Here is a 22916-nt window from a genome sequence, read left to right on the forward strand (position 1 = left end):
GAAAGATGACTAATAAAAAGTAACAATAACAATGTAACCTTACAAAGAATTTGGTTTTTTTTGTTTGAAAAGCTGGAAAGAGTCAGGCAAATAATTCAAAAACTATAAAATAAAAAAAATTACGACCAATGGAAAAGTTGGCCCATACACAATGGCCCATACAATGGGCCATTGTATAACATACTAAAACTTGAAGGTGAGACACCCCTTTTAGCTGTACATGGTCACACATATGCGCTTTTTGATGCCCAACGATTTTCTCCCGACTCGCTCCATGGTTGCTAGGGTAATTTGGACCCTAGCAACCAGACTGCAGATATTGCAAACTGGAGAGCTGCTGAATAAAAATACTATTTTGGATTCGGCCGAACCCCCGAATCCCTCGTGAAAGATTTGACCGAATAACGAACCAAATCCTAATTTGCATATGCAAATTAGGGATGGGAAGGGGAAAAATTTTTACTAACAAAAAGTCAGGTGATTTCCCTCCCCACCCCTAATTTGCATATGCAAATGAGGATTCGGTTCAGCCTATCAGAAGGATTCGGATGAATCCGAATCCTGCTGAAAAAGGCCGAAACCCAAACCGAATCCTGGATTCGGTGCATCACTAATAAAAAGCTAAATAAGTTGAAAACCACAAATAATAAAAAACTAAAACCTATTGCAAATTGTCTCAGAATATCCCTCTCTGCATCATACTAGAAGTTGATTTAAGGTAAGCGGGTGGGTTGGGCGCAGGTCTCTAACGGAGATACTGGACGTTAGGCTTTCAGGGAACAAGGGATGGGAGACAAAGCGTAAGAGTAAGTGGTTCTTTCCTATGAATGAAGTGGCTGTTCTGTGCCGAGAATGTACCACCCACAGAATAAGTGAGAAAGGGGGTGAGTTGTGCTACTTGCACCCATTGTGTGACTTCTGCTGATCCTGCCCAGGACTCTACGGCTTCACTAAACAGACAAAAAACAGGAAAAATGTTCTTTCTGTAAAGCAGATCCCACTGTTCCTCATTAAAGGGACAATATATACCTCGGCTTAAGTCAAATAGGACTTGTGTTGGACTCACATTCTGCCTATGGTTTTGATTATAAACAAATCCAGATTTCCCTATGTTCTTGCCATTATAAAGCACCAATTTAAAAGTTGGCCTATAGTCACTGTACTCACCTCCCCTTCCTTTATACACAGGCAAATTCGTTCAGAGCTCCCGATCTACATTTAAACGAGACTTTTTGTGTAAGAAATAAGAATGAACCAGTGCATTATACTCATTTAGATATAGAAGAATTGTGCTTTAAAAAGTAGTGTTTCAGGCTGATTTATTGAATATTTCTGCTAAAACCCCTACTAATCCCTCCCTTCCCTTCCACTTCCTGCTCTCGCTGCACTGTAGGACAGGAACCAATCAGCAGCTAGCAGGACCTGATAGGGAACTGAAGCCTGTCTGTGCTTGTGTGACTGCAGGGCTGTGATTGGCTGTCCCCCTCCTACTAGGACACGCCCACCCCTGATATGAAACAGGAACTAGGACCAGAGAACATCTATAGGGAGCTCCAATTAAGGGTCTATTTTTAAAAGATATTAATTTTTAGCACCGTGTAAAAGCAACACCATATATAACTTATAATTGCCTACAAAATTAGAGTTTTTTTTCATTTATGCTAATGTCTCCTTTAAACAAACAACCATCTCCCTTATTTAAGCAACAGCCTTTGAGCAGTTTATTATCAGGGGGCTCCTCAGTGGACCAGTAATTTGTTTTATCAGTTCTTTGGGAACAGAAGCGACAGGAAGTAGTACAACTGGCTCATATTCTTGTTTTATAACAGAAACCACGGATATTTCTTTATTAAAACAGGGCACAAGGCTCATTTATTCAGCTGTTAAAATGGGGTGTATACTGTCCCTTTAAAGTTGCAGCTGTAATTGCTGAAGGGCCTCGAGAAAAGAAAATCTAATTGTAAGCAACTTTCCCCATATATGATTAGTACACATTTCCAATGGTTTAAAAGGGATGCGTTACAATTATGATTGCAGTATCTGTCTTTCCCCTTTGTGCACTGCTGGTTCTGTGTCTTGAAACAATGTAGCAGAAAGGAGCCTTGTTTGCTTCTTTACTAATCAGTAGGGTTGCACCGAATCCACTATTTGGGATTCGGCCGAATCCACAGTGAAAGATTTGGCTGAATACCGAATCCACATATGCAAATTAGGGGCAGGAAAGGAAAAAGTGGAAAAATGTTCTTCTTTTGTGATGAAAAGTCACGTGATTTCCCTACACACCATTAATTTACATATGCAAATTAGGATTTGGTTTGGCCAGGCACAAGGATTCAGCCCAATCCGAATCCTGCTGAAAAAGGGCTGAATCCTGGATTCTAGGGATGCACCGAATCCACTATTTTGGATTCGGCCTAACCCACTATTTTGGATTCGGCCGAACCCCGGAATCCTTCGTGAAAGATTTGGCCGAATACAGAACCGAATTTGCATATGCAAATTACGGTGGGAAGGTGACAACCTTTTTTTACTTCCTTGTTTTGTGACAAAAAGTCGCACAATTTCCTTCCCTGCCCCTAATCTGCACATGCAAATTAGGATTCGGATTGGCCGGGCAGAAGGATTTGGCCGAATCCTGCTGAAAAAGGCCGAATCCTGGATTCGGTGCATCCCTACTAATCGGCTACATTGTTTCTAAAGCCAGAACCACCAGGGTAGGGAATAGAATGGGACTAGTAATGTGCGGCCGGCCCAAAACACGCAGGACGGGATGGGTTCAGGCCTGCTCCTGCACAAAATCTTCGGGCCCCTTTTGTGATGTCACTGCAGGGTGGGTCTATAAATAGAGAGGGAACGGTGGGTTGGGAGGGGGCTGGTTAGGGTAGTGTTGAGCATTTCTCGCCCCCACACCCCTAAAAGGGACAGGTACTGCTTTAAATATTTATATCTAAAAACATCTTAAAGGGCATGTAAAGGCAAAAAAATAAAAATCCCATTTTTATAAAAAGAAACCTATCTCCAATATACTTTAATTAAAAAATGTGTACTGTTTTTATAAGAAACCTGACTGTGTGCAGTGAAATTCTCCCTTCATTTACTGCTGTGGATAGGAATTGTCAGACGGTCCCTAACTGCTCTGCAGGGAAACAATCATACTTATGAACAGCAGGGGGAGCCCCCGCCTTACTTCCCAGCCATGCAGAACTCAAGCAGCTTTGTTTGTTTCCCTGTAGAGCAGTCGGCGACTGTGTAGAGATTTGTATTGGATTTTATTTTTGCCTTTACATCCCCTTTACTGTTTCCAACTCCAGCTGCAGGGACAAAGATCATGGAGCCAGATTTAAACAGATAAACTGGGATTCTATTTGGAGGATTATTTTGCTGCAGCCACTGGTTCTGCAGAGTTGGAGAAAGTTTGTATTAAACAATACAAAAACTATAAAATCCACATTAGATTACATGACAACACAGGACCCAGTGCAGTCTGTATATTGTGATTATTAATCAGTCTCGCTGTATCGGCTTCTGGCAGATATTATTTGACTTGTGCTGTTTTGATCATTTATGACGATCCCTAAGCAGCCCAGACCACACTGAGCATGTGCACAGTCTTGGTCTTGCAAAGATGTATAACAAAGTTACAAGATGGTGACCCCCTGTGGCCAACTTTGAAAGCATAAATCATTTGTTTGATTAGGCTTGTGGTGCAGTAAGTTCATGTTTATGTTTAGTATACAAAATACAGCATTTCTAGCCTTATTCTATTTTACACTTTACTACCCCTTTAACAACCAGGCCTATATCTGTATTGTGTCCAGACCAGCAATGTTTAGATTCTGGCAAATGCCGGAGCGGCTGCTGTAAGATGCCACAGACACTGGTTAGTTATTGAGTCTCGGTATTGAATTCACAGGCCTAGTCTGAATAATCTGAAGATAATATTCAGTTCCATTGGGTTTATGCAGCTTTGTGATAGTAGTTGTACCATATTTCTGAAAATGAAAAGCCCCCCTTGCAACCCAAAGCCGAACCTCTTCTTGTTTCCAACTTAAAGGCTCATCTATAGGTCCAGGGGCTAAAACACAAGCCCGTATTTACCTCCCCCCCATGGTAGCCACCAACATAGAAGTCACAGGCCAAAAAAGATTTTATTAGACCAATGAAACAGAGAACGAGACACATCAGCAGCAATAGAGAAAGAAAAACATATTGGAACAAGGCAGCCTTGCAACATAAACTGGGGGAGACAATACAGCATTACCCCAAAAACAGTAGGAGACATCAGTGGCCCCCCGCAGGGGTACGGATAAAACAATTTAGACTGATGTCCCTGAACACATTAAAGAATATTCACTGGTTATGGCAAGAGAAGCGAGACATGATGGAGCATCATCAGATCATTGGGTGTCGGTTTTGGGATCATGAATTAATGGGGGTCACATCATGTCTTTCTAATGCAATCATGAAAAGTGCCCCTGATGTTTCACATTATTCCTTAGAGGGGAACTATCGCAAACATTTTAATTTTATTTACGCTTCCCCATACGGAAATAAGAAACTTTCTAAATACAATCAATTATAAATTCTGCACCGTTTCTGCAATAATCAAGTTTATCTTCACTATCCCTCTCTCAGCATCTGTTTCTCTTCATTCTTTCTTCATGCAGCAGTTGGGTGTCAGATATTCATTGACAGTTAGATCCAATATATCTTATAGGGGGGCTCCTTTCCTAGTATTAGAGCTCACTTTAACCGATTCCAGTACAAACACAATCTAACAAAATAACTGCCTTTTGCACAAATTCTGCATGTAGAGAGACATGATGTCTGGTGATTTTAATAGAGTGAACTCTAATACATCTTCTAGGCAAAAGGAGCCCTCACTCACATAACTGATTCCAGTAAAAACAAAATCTAACAAAATAACTGCCTTTTGCACAAATTCTGCATGTAGAGAGACATGATGTCTGGTGATTTTAATAGAGTGAACTCTAATACATCTTCTAGGCAAAAGGAGCCCTCACTCACATAACTGATTCCAGTACAAACAAAATCTAACAAAATAACTGCCTTTTGTACAAATTCTGCATGTAGAGAGACATGATGTCTGGTGAGTTTAATAGAGTGACCTCTAATACATCTTCTAGGCAAAAGGAGCCCCCCTATAAAATATATTGGATCTAACTGTCAATCAAAATCATACTCCCAACTCCTGCATAAAAAGAGAGACTGAAGAGACACAAATGCTGAGAGGGGAGCAATGAAGAGTAACTGGATTATTTCAGAAACAGTTCAGAATTTTTACTTGATTGCAGGTAGAACATTTCTTATTTCAGTATGAAAAAGTGTATATTAAATGTTCATTTTTGAGATAGTTGCCCTTTAACCTTAAATTATGATCTGGTCTTGGGCTGCTGAGTGACAATTATTGGGTTTAAGGGATTGGTTACTCTAGTTGTAGACCTTATTCTGTACCTATAAATAAAAATGTAGAGATACACACAGTTCTGTATTGGCTTACCTTATACTACTGTAAAGCCTACCTACCACGTGGCTCATGAGTCAACAGATTGGCCTGAAGTCAACAAGGAAGTTGGATTGGGGCTAATTAATAAGAGGCATATTGTGCACAGGTTAAAGGGGAACTATCATGAAAATTTAATATAAGCTTCCTCGTACTGAAATAAGAAACTTTCTAAATACAATCAATTAAATATTCTGCATCTTTTCTGAAATAATCAAGTTTATCTTCACTATTCCTCTCTCAGCATCTTTTTCTCTTCATTCTGTCTTCATGCAGCAGTTGGGTGTCAGATATTCATTGACAGTTAGGTCCAATATATCTTATAGGGGGGCTCCTTTTGCCTAGAAGATATATTAGAGCTCACTCTATTAAACTCCCCAGACATCATGTCTCTCTACATGCAGAATTTGTGCAAAAGGCAGTTATTTTGTTAGATTTTGTTTGTACTGGAATCAGTTATGAGTGAGCTCTAATACATCTGCTAGGAAAGGAGCCCCCCTATAAGATATATTGGATCTAAAGGTGGCCATAGACACACATAATATTGTACAAAAACAAATTTTTCTACGATATTCGGTGCGTGTATGGTGGAAAAAGAGCCGACCGATAAAGGCAGAAGACTTGGATATCAGTCAGCTGAATCATCAGATACAGGTAGAATTCTATTGTTTCTATCTGTATATCTGACCATTCAGCTCTACACGTGTGTATTGAAACGAACAATCTTTCTTGGAAACAACTTTCTTTCAAGAAAGATCGTAATTGTTACGTCTATGGCCACCTTAACTGTCAATTTAGAAAGATTCTTATTTCAGTATGCTGAAGCTTATATTAAGGGGCTGATTCATTAACTTCGAGTGAAGGAGTCGAAGGTAAAAAGCTTCGAATTTCGAAGTTTTTTTGGGCTACTTCGACCATCGAATGGGCTACTTCGACCTTCGACTACGACTATCGAAGGATTCGAAGTCAAAATCGTTCGACTATTCGATAGTCGAAGTACTGTCTCTTTAAAAAAAAATTCGACCCCCTAGTTCGGCAGCTAAAAGCTACCGGAGTCAATGTTAGCCTATGGGGAAGGTCCCCATAGGCTTTCCTAAGTTTTTTTGATCGAAGGATATTCCTTCGTTCGATGGATTAAAATCCTTCGAATCGTTCAATTAGAAGGATTTAATCGTTCGATCGAAGGAATAATCCTTCGATCGTACGATCGTACTATCTGCGCTAAATACTTTGACTTCGATATTCGAAGGATTTTAGTTCCTAGTCGAATATCGAGGGTTAATTAACCCTCGATATTCGACCCTTGATGAATCGGCCCCTAAATGTTTGTGATAGTTCCCCTTTAAAGTATGAAGATTCAAATTACGTTAAGATCCGTCATCTGGAAAAACCCAGGTCCTGAGCATTCTGGATTACAGGTCCAATACCCAGTGATGGGCGAATTTCTCCCGGTTTGCCGTAAAATTGGCAAATTTTCAGTAAAATGTGTGAAATGCGAATTTTGACGTCCGCATTAAAGTCAATGGGTGTCCGAATAATATTGAAGCGCGACAGTTTTGATGCGAGCGACTGATCGGACGGTTCAAATTAGCCGACAAATTTTCGCCTTCTGCAAAACGCAGAAGTTGCCAGCGAATTTGCCTGACAAACTTATTCGCCCATCACTACCAATACCTGTACCTTTAACTAGAGAACTGGAGCAGGGTCGCTAAGGACAATGCGTTCCCCCTCACCGCTACGAGACTGACGTAGAACCGCATGCTGCACATTGAGGGAAATCATCGTTTACAAACAGATCAAACAAGGGGTTTTGTACAATGGGAACACGTAAAGCACAGACGTTCAGTCGACATATAAGAAGCAGTAACAATAAAAAGAAAACAAATAACATTTCCCCAAGTCCTTGGTTCAGACATAGTCCATGCAAAAGCACAATGAACATTGGAAACACGGAATATTAAGACGTCGTAACAATGATCTTAAAGGATAAGTAAACCTTAAAAAAAAGTCGTAAAATTGACGAGGGGGCTATTCTAAGCACTTTTGTCATTTAGATTTTATTCCAAGATATTAAGGGAAACATGCTGCTCTAAAGCCCTTCTGACTTCCGGGTTCCTGCCGTAAGTCCTGGGAGGAGGAGCGCTGTCGGCGGCGCGCACGTACTTCCATGAGTAAGGGTTAGTCACCCTATCGCCATTTTTCTAATGTCAGTTCAGACCATGGAGGGGAGTTTTACTGGGGACTTTTCAGGTAAAAGGAGGGTTAATATGGAATATCTATTAGGTTATGGGTATTGTATGCAGGCTGTTACAACAGCACCACCTGCTGGTCAGTTTCCCACCAGTCTGACCACCAAGTAGTCAAGGAAGTTGTCAGGAGAAAGAAAGAGGCTGATGTTCTTCTGCTTAGGAAAGATGTGAGAAAGGTTTCTAATTTTATTCCTAAGCAGAAGAACATCAGAGCAGCCTCTTTCTCGACTACTTTTCTCTTCCTTGACTACTTGGTGGTCCAATTGGGGGGGGAAACTGACCAGTAGGTGGCGCTGTTGGAACAAAATTCATTCAAATTAACAGTTCATTAGTGATGATCGGGTCGGGATTTCCCCGACCCGCACCAGACCCTAACCCACTCTACTTTGGCCCGCATCAGCCTTCCGGGTTGCTTTTATAGACCTGCGCCGACCCACCCCACTGATGACGTCACAAAAGGGGAGGGGCCAGCAGGCGCATCGTCTATAAAAGATGAAGTCAAAGGCCGGCATTTGATGGTGGGCGGGCAAGAGAAGAACCCGCCCACAAAGAAGAGTAAACCTGTGGGTATCTGGCAGGCCCGCACATTATTACATTTCATGTATCATTTAATATCTTGAATTAAAAATAATGCATGGACACTGCACAAGCGCTTAGAATAGAACGCTCATCAATTTTACTTTCACTTATTTTTAAGGTTCACTTATCCTTTAAGTATGACAGAGCGGTAGCAGTCAGTACGGTGATATAAAGCCTTGCGTGTAGCTTTAAGGACAGACAGCTATACCCATCGATAAACGTTAGAATTCTGTAAAGGTAAAATACATGTGTATGAATGCACAAATATCATCGCTGAACTGCAACAAACAGCAAGGCACAATTACAGCCTGTAAAACACAGACAGGAGCATGACCCTGGGATATACAGGCATAAACATAAAACATAACGCAGCGTGTGATATTATCCTAAGTTCCTATAGAACAGTCCATGGTCAAATATAATAACCTTCTGAAACAGACAGCGGGGCTCATTTATAAACACTGCATCTGGGCAGCAACCCATAGCAACCAGTGATTAGCTTTTATCATCCAGGAACAGCGAAAGGGACTCATACGATTGGTTGCCACGGGTTACAGCCCAGGTGCAAAATTGCCCAGGGTTTATAATCGAGCCCTATGGACTTTGTTTTCCCTAAAATCATCTCCGCGGGTTTAGACGTTGCTGTGGCAAGCTGAGAACATTGGCAATACTTTTTTTTTTTGGTTACATTTGCAACCAACCAATAGTAAATCCTGTCTCTCTTATAATACTCAATGGAAGGCGTAGATATTGTAGGGCATCCAACTTCACATGGGACAGTGATCTACTTAAAGGGTTGTGATTTGTATTTCTAAATAAAATAATTCACTCTACAATATAAAATTTCATTCCTGAACCAGCAACTGTATTTAGTTGTAATATTGGTGTGTAGGTGCATCTCAGGTCATTTTGCCTGGTCATGTGATTTCAGAAAGAGCCAGCACTTTAGGATGGAACTGCTTTCTGGCAGGTTGTTGTTTCTCCTACTCAATGTAACTGAATGTGTCTCAGTGGGACCTGGATTTTACTATTGAGTGCTGTTCTTAGATCTACCAGGCAGCTGTTATCTTGTGTTAGGGAGTGGATATCTGGTTATCTTCCTATTGTACAGTATAATGGCGAATCTGGGGGTCCGACTGTTTTATTCACAGTGTTTCAAACCTGAGCAGCATCTCACAGTTACCCTTCCACTAACTGATTTACCTGAAGAAACACAGGGGTGATATGCTAAAGCCACTCTTCATTTAGGGTGTGGAGCCGGGGCAACACAGGAGAAGGATTGGAGGCAAACCTTGTGGCCTGTGCCATAAATAGTGAATGAAGTACCCCCATTGTAAAATATAAGGATATTATAAGTTACCGAGGAGTTTCATGACCATAACACGAGGCCGAAGGCCATGGAACTCCAAGGTCATTCCTAATATCCTGGTATTTTGCAACAGGGGGTACTTTATTTATCAGAATACACAAGTTTCAGTGAGTCATGTGACAGAAATGACATCACTACACAACGTTTATAACTGATGACATCAGAACTCACCGTTTATAAGGATATAATTTACAAGAAATTCATGGCTTTTGTGTATTATAGTTTATATATATACAGCGCTGGCAGAAATGGTTAATGGTCTCTTGTTAAAGGGATCATGTCATCGGAAAACATGTTTTTTTCAAAACGCATCAGTTAATAGTGCTACTCCAGCAGAATTCTGCACTGAAATCCATTTCTCAAAAGAGCAAACAGATTTTTTTATATTCAAATTTGAAATCTGACATGGGGCTAGACATTTTGTCAATTTCCCAGCTGTCCCCAGTCATGTGACTTGTGCCAGCACTTTAGGAGGGAAATGCTTTCTGGCAGGCTGCTGTTTTTCCTTCTCAATGTAACTGAATGTGTCTCAGTGGGACCTGGATTTTACTATTGAGTGTTGTTCTTAGATCTACCAGGCAGCTGTTATCTTGTGTTAGGGAGCTGCTATCTGGTTACCTTCCCATTGTTCTGTTGTTTGGCTGCTGGGGGGGGGGGGAATTTGCAGTACAGCAGTAAAGAGTGGTAGTTTAGTAGGTAGCACCTCCCATTGATAGTGATTTGAAACAAAAATAGTGGTGTGCAAGGTCATTAATAGTTAAATATGAGAAAAAAAGAGAAAAGTATGACCCATAGATTTGCACCAGCAGTAAAGAGTGATTAAAGTTTCAAGTCACATGACTTGGGGCAGCTGGGAAATTGCCAATATGTCTAGCCCTATGTGAGATTTCAAAATTGGATATAAAAAAATCTGTTTGTTCTTTTGAGAAATGGATTTCAGTGCAGAAGTCTGCTGGAGCAGCACTATTAACTGATTCATTTTGAAAAAAAAAAAGTTTTTTTTCCCATGACAGTATCCCTTTAAGGAAGGACTGAAAACATAGAAATCACCTGGATGGAGCTATTACCATCTAATAGTAGTTTAGTAAAAACGGATCCATCTGGTGGGAGCTCTGAAACATAAATGAACACAGATTGATGTCATTGTAGATCATGGATACAACACAGGTCCCTACAAGTTACACGGAATGTTACTGATCCCATTTCAACTAAAACAGGCAGGTCAACGTTGATGAAAATACAACAAACCGCAACAAAGATTTTCAGTCTGCAAATATCGAGTCCTTTGAGGCATGTTGAGAAACTAACAGGCTTATTTATCAAGCGTCGGATTTTAAATTTGTGAGTTTTTGTTTTAAAACTCCCCTAAATTTGACCAACCTAAACTTCTTACAAAAATTGAATCTTTAAAACTCGGATGAAATAAAAATCGACCCGAAAACTTGAATCAAATTCAATTCGAATTTAAAAAAAACTCAATTTGAGTTTTTTCTCCTAAAAAAACTTGAATGTCCGGAAGGCTGCAAACAACCCCGAAATGATTCCTGGACGTCTCCCGTTGACTTAAACAGCCAATCGGCAGGTTTTAGGTGGAGAATAGTCAAATTCGAGTTCTTAAAGGGGTTGTTGACCTTTAAGGTAACTTCTAAGCAAATTTTCAATTGGTTTTCATTATTTATTTTATAGTTTTATAGTAAATTGCCTTTTTCTTCTGACTCTCTGCAGCTTTCAAATGGGCGTCGCTGACCCCCTTCTAAAAAACAAATGCTCTGTAAGGCTACAAATGTATTGTTACTTTTTATTACTGATCTTTCTATTCAGGCCTATCCTATTCATATTCCAGTCTCTTATTCAAATCAGTGCATGGTTGCTAGGGGAATTTGGATCCTAGCAACCAGACAGCTGCTGAATAAAAAGCTAAATAACTCAAAAACCTTCAATAATAAAAAATGAAAACCAATTGCAAATTGTCTCAGAATATCCCTGTCTACATCATACTAAAAGTAATCTCAACAGTGAACGACCCCTTTTTAAAGTGCCAGTGTAAATCTCGAAAATCGAATTTTTTTAAAAACTCAAATCAAATTTGAATAACTCCCTAGTTAAATTTGACAGTTTTGACCGTAAAAAAAATCTGAATTTTCAAAATCGACCCTTGATAAATCTGCCCCATAGACGGCAAAATGGATATAAAATCATTAAAACAAGGGGCTATTTTTTTTTTTTTAATAAATGAGCTATTAGACTAAGTGCCATGGAGATGAAAAAAGGAACGAAAACCTCCAGAGCTTGTTTCTTTAAAAACAAAAAATGGCAGATACGCGTTTAAAGCAAATGCTCATTTATTCACAGTTCAGAAAAGAAAAAGGATGAAAAAATAATGAAGAAAAAGGCAGTTTTAATGATATCAAAATAACCTGATATGAAGGTTGGTTGAATAAGTGCTTTTTTTGTGAAAATGTTTCTTACTCAAGGAGGAACCTGATCTATATCTGTACAATAAATTATCTGCTACTCCGTTGTAAGAGAAAAAGAGATGCAACAGTCTAACAACTTACTTATAACGCTAGAGGTATCCAATGAGATTAATACTCAAACCTTATTGGCTGCACATTGATATAACAGAGCTAATTCTGCAGCCCAGGACCATGCAGAGACAGTATAAATAACCCCACAAATGCTGGAGACGTTTCTTCAACGATGGTAGGAGTGTGTTTTGGCGAGGAAATGGTTCACACCAACGTGACGCTGCCAGCTTGAAGGTATCCCTGGAGGAACTGCAGGGCATCTGCATTCAGGCTGGTGCTGATCATTGAGGGCACCTAAGGGTTACAAGGAATATTCAGATTACGCTTCTCGTCTGGAAAGGAGCACTCATACTTTGGATTCATGCAAGTCCAGTCAATTATTTTAAAGGTGAAACTTTACCCTTATTGTGTAAAAAAATAATGTACCAGTGCGTTATACTCATTTAGATATAGAAGAATTGTGCTTAAAAAAGTAGTGTTTCAGGTTGATTTTATTGAATATTTCTGCAAAACCCCTAATAATCCCTCCCTTCTCTTCTATTTCCCGCTCCCTGAGTTCCCAGGCTGTGCACTCACTGCACTGTAGGACAGGAACCAATCAGCAGCTAGCAGGACCTGATAGGGAACTGAAGCCTGTCTGTGCTATGTGACTGCAGGGCTGTGATTTGCTGTCCCCTCCTACTAGGACACGCCCACCCCTCATTTGAAACAGGGACCAGAGAACATCTATAGGGAGCTCCAATAAAGGGGCTATTTTTAAAGATAATAATAATTTTTAGCCCCATATAAAAGCAACACCATATATTACTCATAATTTCCTACAAAATTAGGATTTTTTAAATTTATCCTATATGTCTCCTTTAATAAAAAAAAAAACCCTACCTTACATAGACCCCAGGCGCGTCAACAATTTCCGTGAGTTTTGGCTAGGGATACACCGAATCCACTATTTTGGATTTGGCCGAATAGTTTGTGAAAGATTCGGCCGAATACCAAACCGAATCCTAATTAGGATTTGGTTCCGTATTCGGCCGAATCTTTCACGAACTATTCGGCCAAATCCAAAATAGTGGATTCGGTGTATCCCTAGCCAAAACTCACGGAAATTGCATATGCAAATTAGGCATGTGAAGGGGAAAACACTTTTTGTGGCAAAAAGTCATGCGATTTCCCTCGCAAATTAGTATTCAGTTCAGCTGGGTAGAAGGAATCCGAATCCTGCTAAAAAAAAAAAAAAAAAAAAAAAAAGCCAAATCCTGGATTCGGTGCATCCCTAGTTTCCGTGCATGCGCAGTTGTCGCAGTACAGAAAATTTCTACACCTGCGAATGCGTCGCCGGTCTCATTCTGAAGATTAACGAAGAGAAAATGGTGCCCGTGAACTCCGCTGAACAGAATCTGCATGGGGGGGCGGGGCAGGAGGGAGGGGGTCTATATAGGGAAGGTTTTTTTTTAATTAAGGGTTTGTTTCTCCTTTAATGAATTAAATGCTAAATATCTGGCAGTTGCTTTCCAGCAAGCCATGAACATATAGCAAACGTGCTCGAATACATCTGCTAGGAAAGGAACCCCCTCCCCCTATAAGATATATTGGATCTAACTGTCAATGAATATCTGACACCCAACTGCTTCATGACAACAGAATGAGAGAGGAATCATGAAGAAACAATCTAGAATTTTTAATTGATTGTAATTATGTTTCTTATGGCTGAAGCTTATATTCAATTTTCATTTTCACGATAGTTCCCCTTTAATATGCTGCCATTATAAATGCCATAAAATAGTTGTGGATGCATACGATGGGCTCACGTGTGCTCATACGGTTTATCCTGCTTACGGAATGTACGAGTATTTTCAGCATACGCCGGTTACTTCAGTCGAGAGTCCTTATGACGTCCTGTATTCGTTTTCACCCAGAAAAGTAGAAATGCACAAATACCCAGACAGCCAAAAGGAATGAAAATCAACTAGAATCAAAGAGCTTACCCTGCCCGGACAAGCGGTGGACAATTTGTAAAGAGACTGCGCCAGCAGAATTTTGGGATTGTTAACCATTTCCCCGATGGGGTCGTGTTCCTTTTTACCGGCAAAGGCCAGCTGAGAGAAGGCTGCCTGGTAGCCCGGAGTATCTTCAATATCAATGAAATGTTCATCGTCTGGGATGGTGTCGTCTTCGGGAAGCTCGAACAAGCCAATGAGAGCCTGGAGCAATGGAGTCCTGTTGGCAAAGTAGCACGACAGATTTGGTGTGAGAAAAATAAATAATTTTTAATCATTTGGATTATATGGAGTCTATGGAGTCTATGGGAAACAGTCTTTCTGTAATTCAGAGCTTTCTGGATAATGAGTTTCTGAATAACACATCCCATACCAGTACTCTGTTAGGAATTACCGTATATACTCGAGTATAAGCAGAGTTTTTCAGCCTACAAAATATGTTGAAAAACTCTACCTCGGCTTATACTCGGGTCAAGCGCAAAAACGGTCGCGGGCGTCCAAGAATAGTCTCCAAGAATATTCGCCAGCGTCCAAGAATGGTCGCGGCATCCAAAAACGAGACGCCGGCACCTCCAATGGGAGCAGAAACCCTCAATTTTTTGATTGAAACTTACCAGAAGCTGCTGCATTTCTCACCCTAGGCTTATACTCGAGTCAATAAGCTTTCCCAGTTTTTGGAGGTAAAATTAGGTACCTCGGCTTATACTCGAGTATATACGGTATGTGACTGGATTTAATCCCCTATGCTTGACTAGACTTGAGAGAGGAATAGTGAAGATACATTTGATTATTTCAGAAACACTGCAGAATATTTAATGGATTGTATTAAGAAAGTTTCTTATTTCAGTATGATGACGCTTATATTACATTTTCACAATAGTTCCTCTTTAAATTGTAGGGGGGGGGTCCTGGCAACCAATGATTTTTGGGTGGAGCCTGGTGCTGATCTTGCATGGGTGTAGCCCAGATTTGTGATGGTGGTCCTGCTTACCATAGCTTTGTATACTCTGTATCCATCATTGCTGGGCATTCCGTGAGAACCTTAGTGATTCCAACAGCGCAGATTTTTTTTTCAATAGGTCCGGAAACTTTCTGTATCTCAGGGATAATGATCTTCTCCACAACCATTCCAAACATCCTGATGCAAGAAACGCACCGTGAATCAGCACAATTGCACATGCAGGACAAACATCATGGAGACAACGTAGGGTCCTGGTGGACTAAAATGTGTCTCAAACAGAGCAGCTAATCATGGGTTAACTGAAGACCAGGAGGATCTCTGGGTACACGATGGAGTTTATAAAGCTATCAAGCTGCATTTAATTATCATCTAATGAGAGAATGGCTCAAACATGCAAAACATTCGGCAGAATACCGAACCAAATCATAATTTGCATGTGCAAATTAGGGGTGGGACGGGGAAAAATTTTTTACTTCCTTTTTTTGTGACAAAAAGTTACGCAATTGCCCTGCCTGCCCCTAATTTGCATATGCAAATTAGGATTCGGATTAGGTTCAGCCTGGCAGAAGGATTCGCCCGAATCTTGCTGAAAAAGGCTGAATCCTGCCCAAATCCCAAACCTGGATTTGGTGCATCCCGACAGCATACTAATATGGCAATTTCCCTCCCCGCCTTAATTTGTATATGAAATTAGGATTCAGATTCAGTTCAGCCGGGCAGAAGGATTCAGAATCCAAATCCTACTGAAAAAGGCCGAATCCAGAATGGAATCCTCGATTCAGCGCATCCCTACTGAGAACTAAATCTAAGGAGTAGTGCCTAATTTATCTACATTTGAAGTTACCCTTTAAAGTAATAGTTTAGTGTAAAAATAAAATCTGGGTAAATAGATAGGCTGTGCAAAATAAAAAATGTATCTAATATAGTTAGGCAAAAATGTAATGTATAAAGGCTGGAGTGACTGGATGTGTAACATAATAGCCAGAAAACGACTTCCTGCTTTGCAGCTCTCGGTTTCCAATGATTGGTTACCAGGCAGTAAACAATCAGAGAAGTGAGGGGGGGCACATGGGTCATAACTGTTGCTTTTAAATCTGAGCTGAATGCTGAGGATCAATTGCAAACTCACTGAACAGTTATGTCCCATGTGGGCCCCCCCCCCTTATAGTCACTGACTAACTCAGAGTTAGAGAGCTGAAAAGCAGGAAGTAGTATTCTGGCTATTATGTTACACATCCAGTCACTCCAGCCTTTATACATTACATTTTTGCCTAACTAACTATATTAGATACATTTTTTATTTTGCACAGCCTATTTACTCAGTTTTTATTTTTACACAACTGTTCCTTTAAATCAGAAGTAACGGTAGAAAATCAGCTTCATTCGGGATGATTTTACTTACTTTGGCTGGATACTGTCAAACATTTCCTGCAGAGCAATGGCTCCAAACTTGATGCAAAACAAATTTAAAAAGACTAGGAAACCTAATATAGGAAGAGAAAAGACACGGGATACGAGATGAGTGCATTTTCATATTAAAGGAAAACTATACCCCCAAAATGAATACTTAAGCAACAGATAGTTTATATCAAATTGAATGACATTTTAAAGAATCTTACCAAACTGGAATATATATTTACATAAATATTGCCCTTTTACATCTCTTGCCTTGAGCCACCATTTCGTGACTCTATCTGTGCTGCCTCAGAGATCACCTGACCAGAAATACTACAACACTAACTGTAACAGGAAGAAGTGAGGAAGCAAAAGGCACAACTCTGTCTGTTAATTGGCTCATGTGACCTAACATGTATGGTTTGTTGGTATGTTTGTGTGCACAGTGAATCGTATGATCCCAGGGGGCGGCCCTTATTTTTTAAAATGGCAATTTTCTATTTATGATTACCCAATGGCACATACTACTAAAAAAGTATATTATTATGATAATGGTTCATTTACATGAAGCAGGGTTTTACACATGAGCTGTTTTACTCAGTATCTTTTAATAGAGACCTACATTGTTGGGGGGTATAGTTTTCCTTTAACATCCGCTGATGGGAAAAGCAAGAACACACTTATTGGAAGGGAAAACAAGTATCTCTAAAAGTCTAAGCAATGCTGTCAGGGCATAAATGTTTATTTGCTTACAAAGGAAATGACAAAGAGCAGGAAATAAATTACTTAAGGGCAACTGTTTTATAGATCTATAATCAATGACTCAATATTAACCAACCTCCCTGGAGGATTTGGTGCACAGATAAGGATATTAGAAGTCACTGAGGGGTTGTTCTGTGACCATATAAAGGCACAAGGCTGCAGGCTGAGTTATACAGGGAACTCTGAGTATCACTCATGTATTATAAGGGATAATGTACCCCCTACTGTAAATGATAAGGATATTAGAAGTCACTGAGGGGTTGTTCTGTGACCATATAAAGACACAAGGCTCCAGGCTGAGTTATACAGGGTACTCTGAGTATCACTCATGTATTATAAGGGATAATGTACCCCCTACTGTAAATGATAAGGATATTAGAAGTCACTGAGGGGTTGTTCTGTGACCATATAAAGGCACAAGGCTACAGGCTGAGTTATACAGGGAACTCTGAGTATCACTCATGTATTATAAGGGATAATGTACCCCCTACTGTAAATGATAAGGATATTAGAAGTCACTGAGTGGTTCTGTGACCATATAAAGACACAAGGCTGCAGGCTGAGTTATACAGGGAACTCTAAGTATCACTTATTATAAGGGACAATGTACCCCCTACTGTAAATGATAAGGATATCAGGCTGCAAGAACCCTCTAATCCTACTGTCCTTGTTAATTACTTTAACAGTGCTTCTTTATTACTTTAAAAAGCTGTGTAAAAACTGATGATAATAATAATAATAACAAGGATAATAATAATAATAATAAGGCCCGAGGCCAATAGTTGCTCAACATATTTAGAAAATACAGAGAAAGAAAATGTGTGGTATAGTAAAACATGAGTTATTTGATAAATGGTACATTACTCAATCGACACAAATCAACTTACTTTTAACAAACTTTGTTGTTTTGGAACTTTGGAGCCTTTGGAAAAGTACAATGAAGATTTGCCTCTTGTACTGCTCAATACATTCTCTGCAAACACAATTAGGACATACTTTACCAAATTGTGAACCTATCCAGTTAGCTAAGCAAACGCCCAACCAAAATGTCAGGATTATTCAGCAAAACGAGCACTTTGATATCATTAAGCAAGAGCTTTTTCTTTGCTATTTATGAGAATGTAACCTGGAAATATTGTCTGGAAGCTTTAGGTGCAAATTAAAAGATAGTTTACTCTCCATGTTTATTGTCGGATTTGTAAGAAAGGGGAAACTTGCATGCCAATAAGCACTTAGCGACTCCATCTATAAACATTAGCTGCTTTAAAGGGGAAAATGAAAATTGAATATAAGCTTCATCATACTGAAATAAGAAACTTTCTAAATACAATTAATTAAGTATTCTGCATTGTTTCTGAAATAATCAAGTTTATAATACACAAAAGCCATGAATATCTTGTAAATTATATCCTTATAAACGGTGAGTTCTGATGTCATCAGTTATAAACGGTGAGTTCTGATGTCATTTCCGTCACATGACTCACCGAAATTTGTGTATTATAATAAATAAAGTACCCCCAGTTGCAAAATATGAGGATATTAGAAGTTACCTTGGAGTTCCATGACCTGTATAAAAACACTCGGCCTTCGGCCTCGTGTTTTTATATGGTCATGAAACTCCTCGGTAACTTATAATATCCTTATATTTTACAAAAGGGGGTACTTTATTCACTATATATTCACTATTCCTCTCTCAGCATCTGTTTCTCTTCATTCTGTCTTCATGCAGCAGTTGGGTGTCAGATATTCATTGACAGTTAGATCCAATATATCTTTTAGGGGGGCTCCTTTTGCCTAGAAGATATATTTGAGCTCACTCTATTAAACTCACCAGACATCATGTCTCTCTACATGCAGAATTTGTGCAAAAGGCAGTTATTTTGTTAGATTTTGTTTATACCGGAATCATTTGAGTGAGCTCTAATTCATCTGCTAGGAAAGGAAGCCCCCTATAAGATATATTGGATCTAACTGTCAATGAATATCTGACACCCAACTGCTGAATGAAGACAGAATGAAGAGAAACAGATGCTGAGAGAGGAATAGTGAAGATAAACTTGATTATTTGAGAAACAATGCAGAATATTTAATTGATTGTATTAAGAAAGTTTCTTATTTCAGTACGAGGAAGCTTATATTCAATTCCCCCTTAAAGGGGAAGTAAAGTGTAAAATAGAACAAGGCTAGAAATGCTGTATTTTGTATACTAAACATAAACATGAATTTACTGCACCACAAGCCTAATCAAACAAATGATTTATGCTTTCAAAGTTGGCCACAGGGGATCGCCATCTTGTAACTTTGTTATACATCTTTGCAAGACCAAGACTGTGCACATGCTCAGTGTGGTCTGGGCTGCTTAGGGATCGTCGTAAATGATCAAAACAGCACAAGTCAAATAATATCTGCCAGAAGCCGATACAGCAAGATTGATTAATAATCAGAATATACAGACTGCACTGGCTCCTGTGTTGTCATGTAATCTAATGTGGATTTTATAGTTTTTGTATTGTTTAATACAAACTTTCTCCAACTCTGCAGAACCAGTGGCTGCAGCAAAATAATCCCCCAAATAGAATCCCAGTTTATCTGTTTAAATCTGGCTCCATGATCTTTGTCCCTGCAGCTGGAGTTGGAAACAGTAAAGGGGATGTAAAGGCAAAAATAAAATCCAATACAAATCTCAACACAGTCTCCGACTGCTCTACAGGGAAACAAACAAAGCTGCTTGAGTTCTGCATGGCTGGGAAGTAAGGCGGGGGCTCCCCCTGCTGTTCATAAGTATGATTGTTTCCCTGCAGAGCAGTTAGGGGCCGTCTGACAATTCCTATCCACAGCAGTAAATGAAGGGAGAATTTCACTGCATACGGTCAGGTTTCTTATAAAAACAGTACACATTTCTTAATTAAAGTATATTGGAGATAGGTTTCTTTTTCATTAAAGAAAGTAAAAATTGGATTTAATTTTTTTGCCTTTACATGCCTGAGATTGAGACCATGAGATTTCTTCCCAACTCCTCCTTTCTATGCCCTGGACTAGACATAAAGGATTAAAGCAACCCTGTAGTTTTACTTACGCGGGCAAATGTTCAATAATACTGTTAAGCAGATAAAATCCTTGGTGATCGTTGGCCTTAGAGGCAATCAGTTTTTGGAAGACACCAAGGAGACCAGGCTAGAAACAAACAACCAAAAACAAATCATTAATATCCCAATCACATATAATTTTTTTTTTATATAGGAGATTGAGGCAAACGTACGATTTTATCAGAGGCACTTGCAGCAATGTTACTGGCCCCTCTCTCTAGGTAAGCTTGCAGAAGTCTCACAAGAGGAGGGATGTTACCGGTTCTCTCCCACAGAACTGGCTGAAGTAGGTGTGGAAACAGGGCCATGTAAGATGTTGGGATATCATTGATGTGAATTTCCAGGAGCAAGGACATGACTTGAAAGACATAGGGGATAAACTCTGAAATGAAAAGAATGAGAAATAATTACGGAAAGATCATCTCCCATAGACTACATTTTATCCAAATGTTTATGAATGATTTCCTTTTTCTGTGTAATAATAAAACAGTCGCTTATATTTGATCCCAACTAAGATATAATTAATCCTTATTGGAAGCAAAACCAGCCTATTGGGTTTATTTATGATTTTCTAGTAGACTTAAGGTATGAAGATCCAAATTACGGAAAGATCAGTTATCCGGAAAACCCCATTCTGGATAACAGGTCCGATACATGCATGTCTTCAGTAGACCAAATACCATCTCTTTTCTAGCAACCTTTCGACAAGGGCTAGCATGTATATATATATATATATATATAGCTTATACAAGGGCAGTGTTAAAATATGGGGGCCCAAGATGAACAAAAAATTAAAGGATAAGTAAACCTTTAAAATAAGTGAATGCAAAATTGTTGCAAGTGCAATTCTAAGCACTTTTGTCATTTACATTCATTATTTATTTTCTCCGAGTCATCTTAGGGGACACAGGGACAGTGGGGTATAGCTGGTACTACTAGGAGACAGGACACAACCATAAGAAAAAACTGACTCCTCCTCCACTGGCTATACCCCCAGCAGGCGGAGCTTAGGACAGTTTGAGTTGTGTCCTCAGGAGGTTAGGAATAAAAATTTTGTCTAGTCAGTTTTTTTTTTTTTTTGTGCCGACACTTTGGGTTGTTTGAACTTTTACACAGAGTAAAAGACCTCTATAACGCCCTATAACGCGAGATCTGTCTCCGGGGTTTTTATGGTGCTATGCACAGAGCATCCAGCCACTTACATCTCCTTCCCTTACAGAAGGAGACAAGGCTGGCCGGCAGACAGTGAGAAGGAGAGAGGAGCTCCTATCCAGTGCAGGTAAGTCTACTGGGGGTCCCTCCTTCTACTTCCCTCAGGGGCCATACAGTGGCAAGTCAGGGAGGGAAGGACTGCCACGACCGATAGGACTCCCATGGCTCCACGGTCCATAGGCATTTACAAGGCAGCCCTTCTGATCTGCCTCACTAAGGGGGAATCTTGCACAGAAGTGGTGTGCCTTTTTGAAACTGGCGCCACTATTCTGCACAGCGGTCAGGCATTTTCGCGCTCTAGCGCATCTCCAGCCGCCATTTTAGAAGCGCCAGTTCCCTGGGGCGCTATTTTCAATTCTGGCAAACCGGCATTCTCCTTGGGCGCGGACAAGACGTGCGAGGTTCGCCGGCCGCAATTTTGTATTGCGCAGAGTACCAGTGGGACAAAGGCGTAATTGCGAGTCCGCAGCTTCTCAACACCTGGTGTTTAATCTCCTCTCCCAGCGAGATTAAACCGCAGGGCACTTCCAGAGAAACAGACAGCTCCTCCTTCCTGTCTATCACCAGAGGTTGGTGTCAGGTCTTCTTTTACAGGGACCACATTGTTCCCCACGTACAGACTTCCTCTGCTGCACCAAAACAATTGGTACCATATTTGAAGGGACCAGTGGCAAGCTTTTTCCTAGGGCAGCACCTTCAGCTTTAGTAAAGTATTTGGCCTGTGCCAAATGCCGCAAACGTTTGTCCGTTGGGCATAATGATCCCTTATGTGCGAAGTGCAAGACGCCTGAGCAGGGTGCAGAACCTCCAGAGTCTACTCCACCTCTGGTGAATCAGGCCATTCAGGGGGAACCTTCAGTCTCCAGCAGAGAAGTTTCCCCCCACAGAGAGCACTCCACACCAGAGTGGGCATCCCACCTAGCCTCTGGGATACCAAAATTGACCCAGTCACTAGACAAGCTGCTGGCCCGCTTAGACAATCCCAAACCCAGACCTCACAAACGCAGGGCTCCTTCTCCATCCGAGGACGAGATTGATTCCCCTCCTAGACACCCTTCCCTCTGGATTCTGGTGAATAACGAGAATGCTCCGAGGGTAAACTGGCTTCTGGGTCAGATAATGACGACGAGGATTTTCCCAGGCACTCCTCAGAAACAGTTGATACTTAGATCTTCGGTTTTGGAGACCCTTCACCTCCAAGAGACGGAGACCTCAACAGAGTCTCCTACTCTTTTCAAACGGCACAGCAAGTCT

At 40.3% G+C, this 22916-nt stretch overlaps 1 protein-coding gene across 2 annotated transcripts in view; it reads right to left on the reverse strand.

Moving 5' to 3' along the window:
- Window positions 1–12045: 12045 nt before the first annotated feature.
- The window catches only part of cse1l.S (CSE1 chromosome segregation 1-like S homeolog), a 40432-nt gene continuing 29561 nt past the window's right edge, over window positions 12046–22916 (reverse strand). For both annotated transcript variants that reach the window (XM_018238138.2, XM_018238140.2), the window contains 7 exons: window positions 20624–20832; window positions 20441–20538; window positions 18252–18337; window positions 16610–16691; window positions 15238–15384; window positions 14235–14466; window positions 12046–12543 (listed from right to left, as the gene is read on the reverse strand). In XM_018238138.2, coding sequence (XP_018093627.1) covers window positions 12454–12543; window positions 14235–14466; window positions 15238–15384; window positions 16610–16691; window positions 18252–18337; window positions 20441–20538; window positions 20624–20832 — 944 coding nt within the window. In that variant the 3' untranslated portion in view covers window positions 12046–12453. The remainder of the gene's footprint in view (window positions 12544–14234; window positions 14467–15237; window positions 15385–16609; window positions 16692–18251; window positions 18338–20440; window positions 20539–20623; window positions 20833–22916) is intronic.

This window comes from Xenopus laevis, chromosome 9_10S (genome assembly GCF_017654675.1).
Source record: "Xenopus laevis strain J_2021 chromosome 9_10S, Xenopus_laevis_v10.1, whole genome shotgun sequence".
Lineage (NCBI taxonomy): Eukaryota > Metazoa > Chordata > Amphibia > Anura > Pipidae > Xenopus > Xenopus laevis.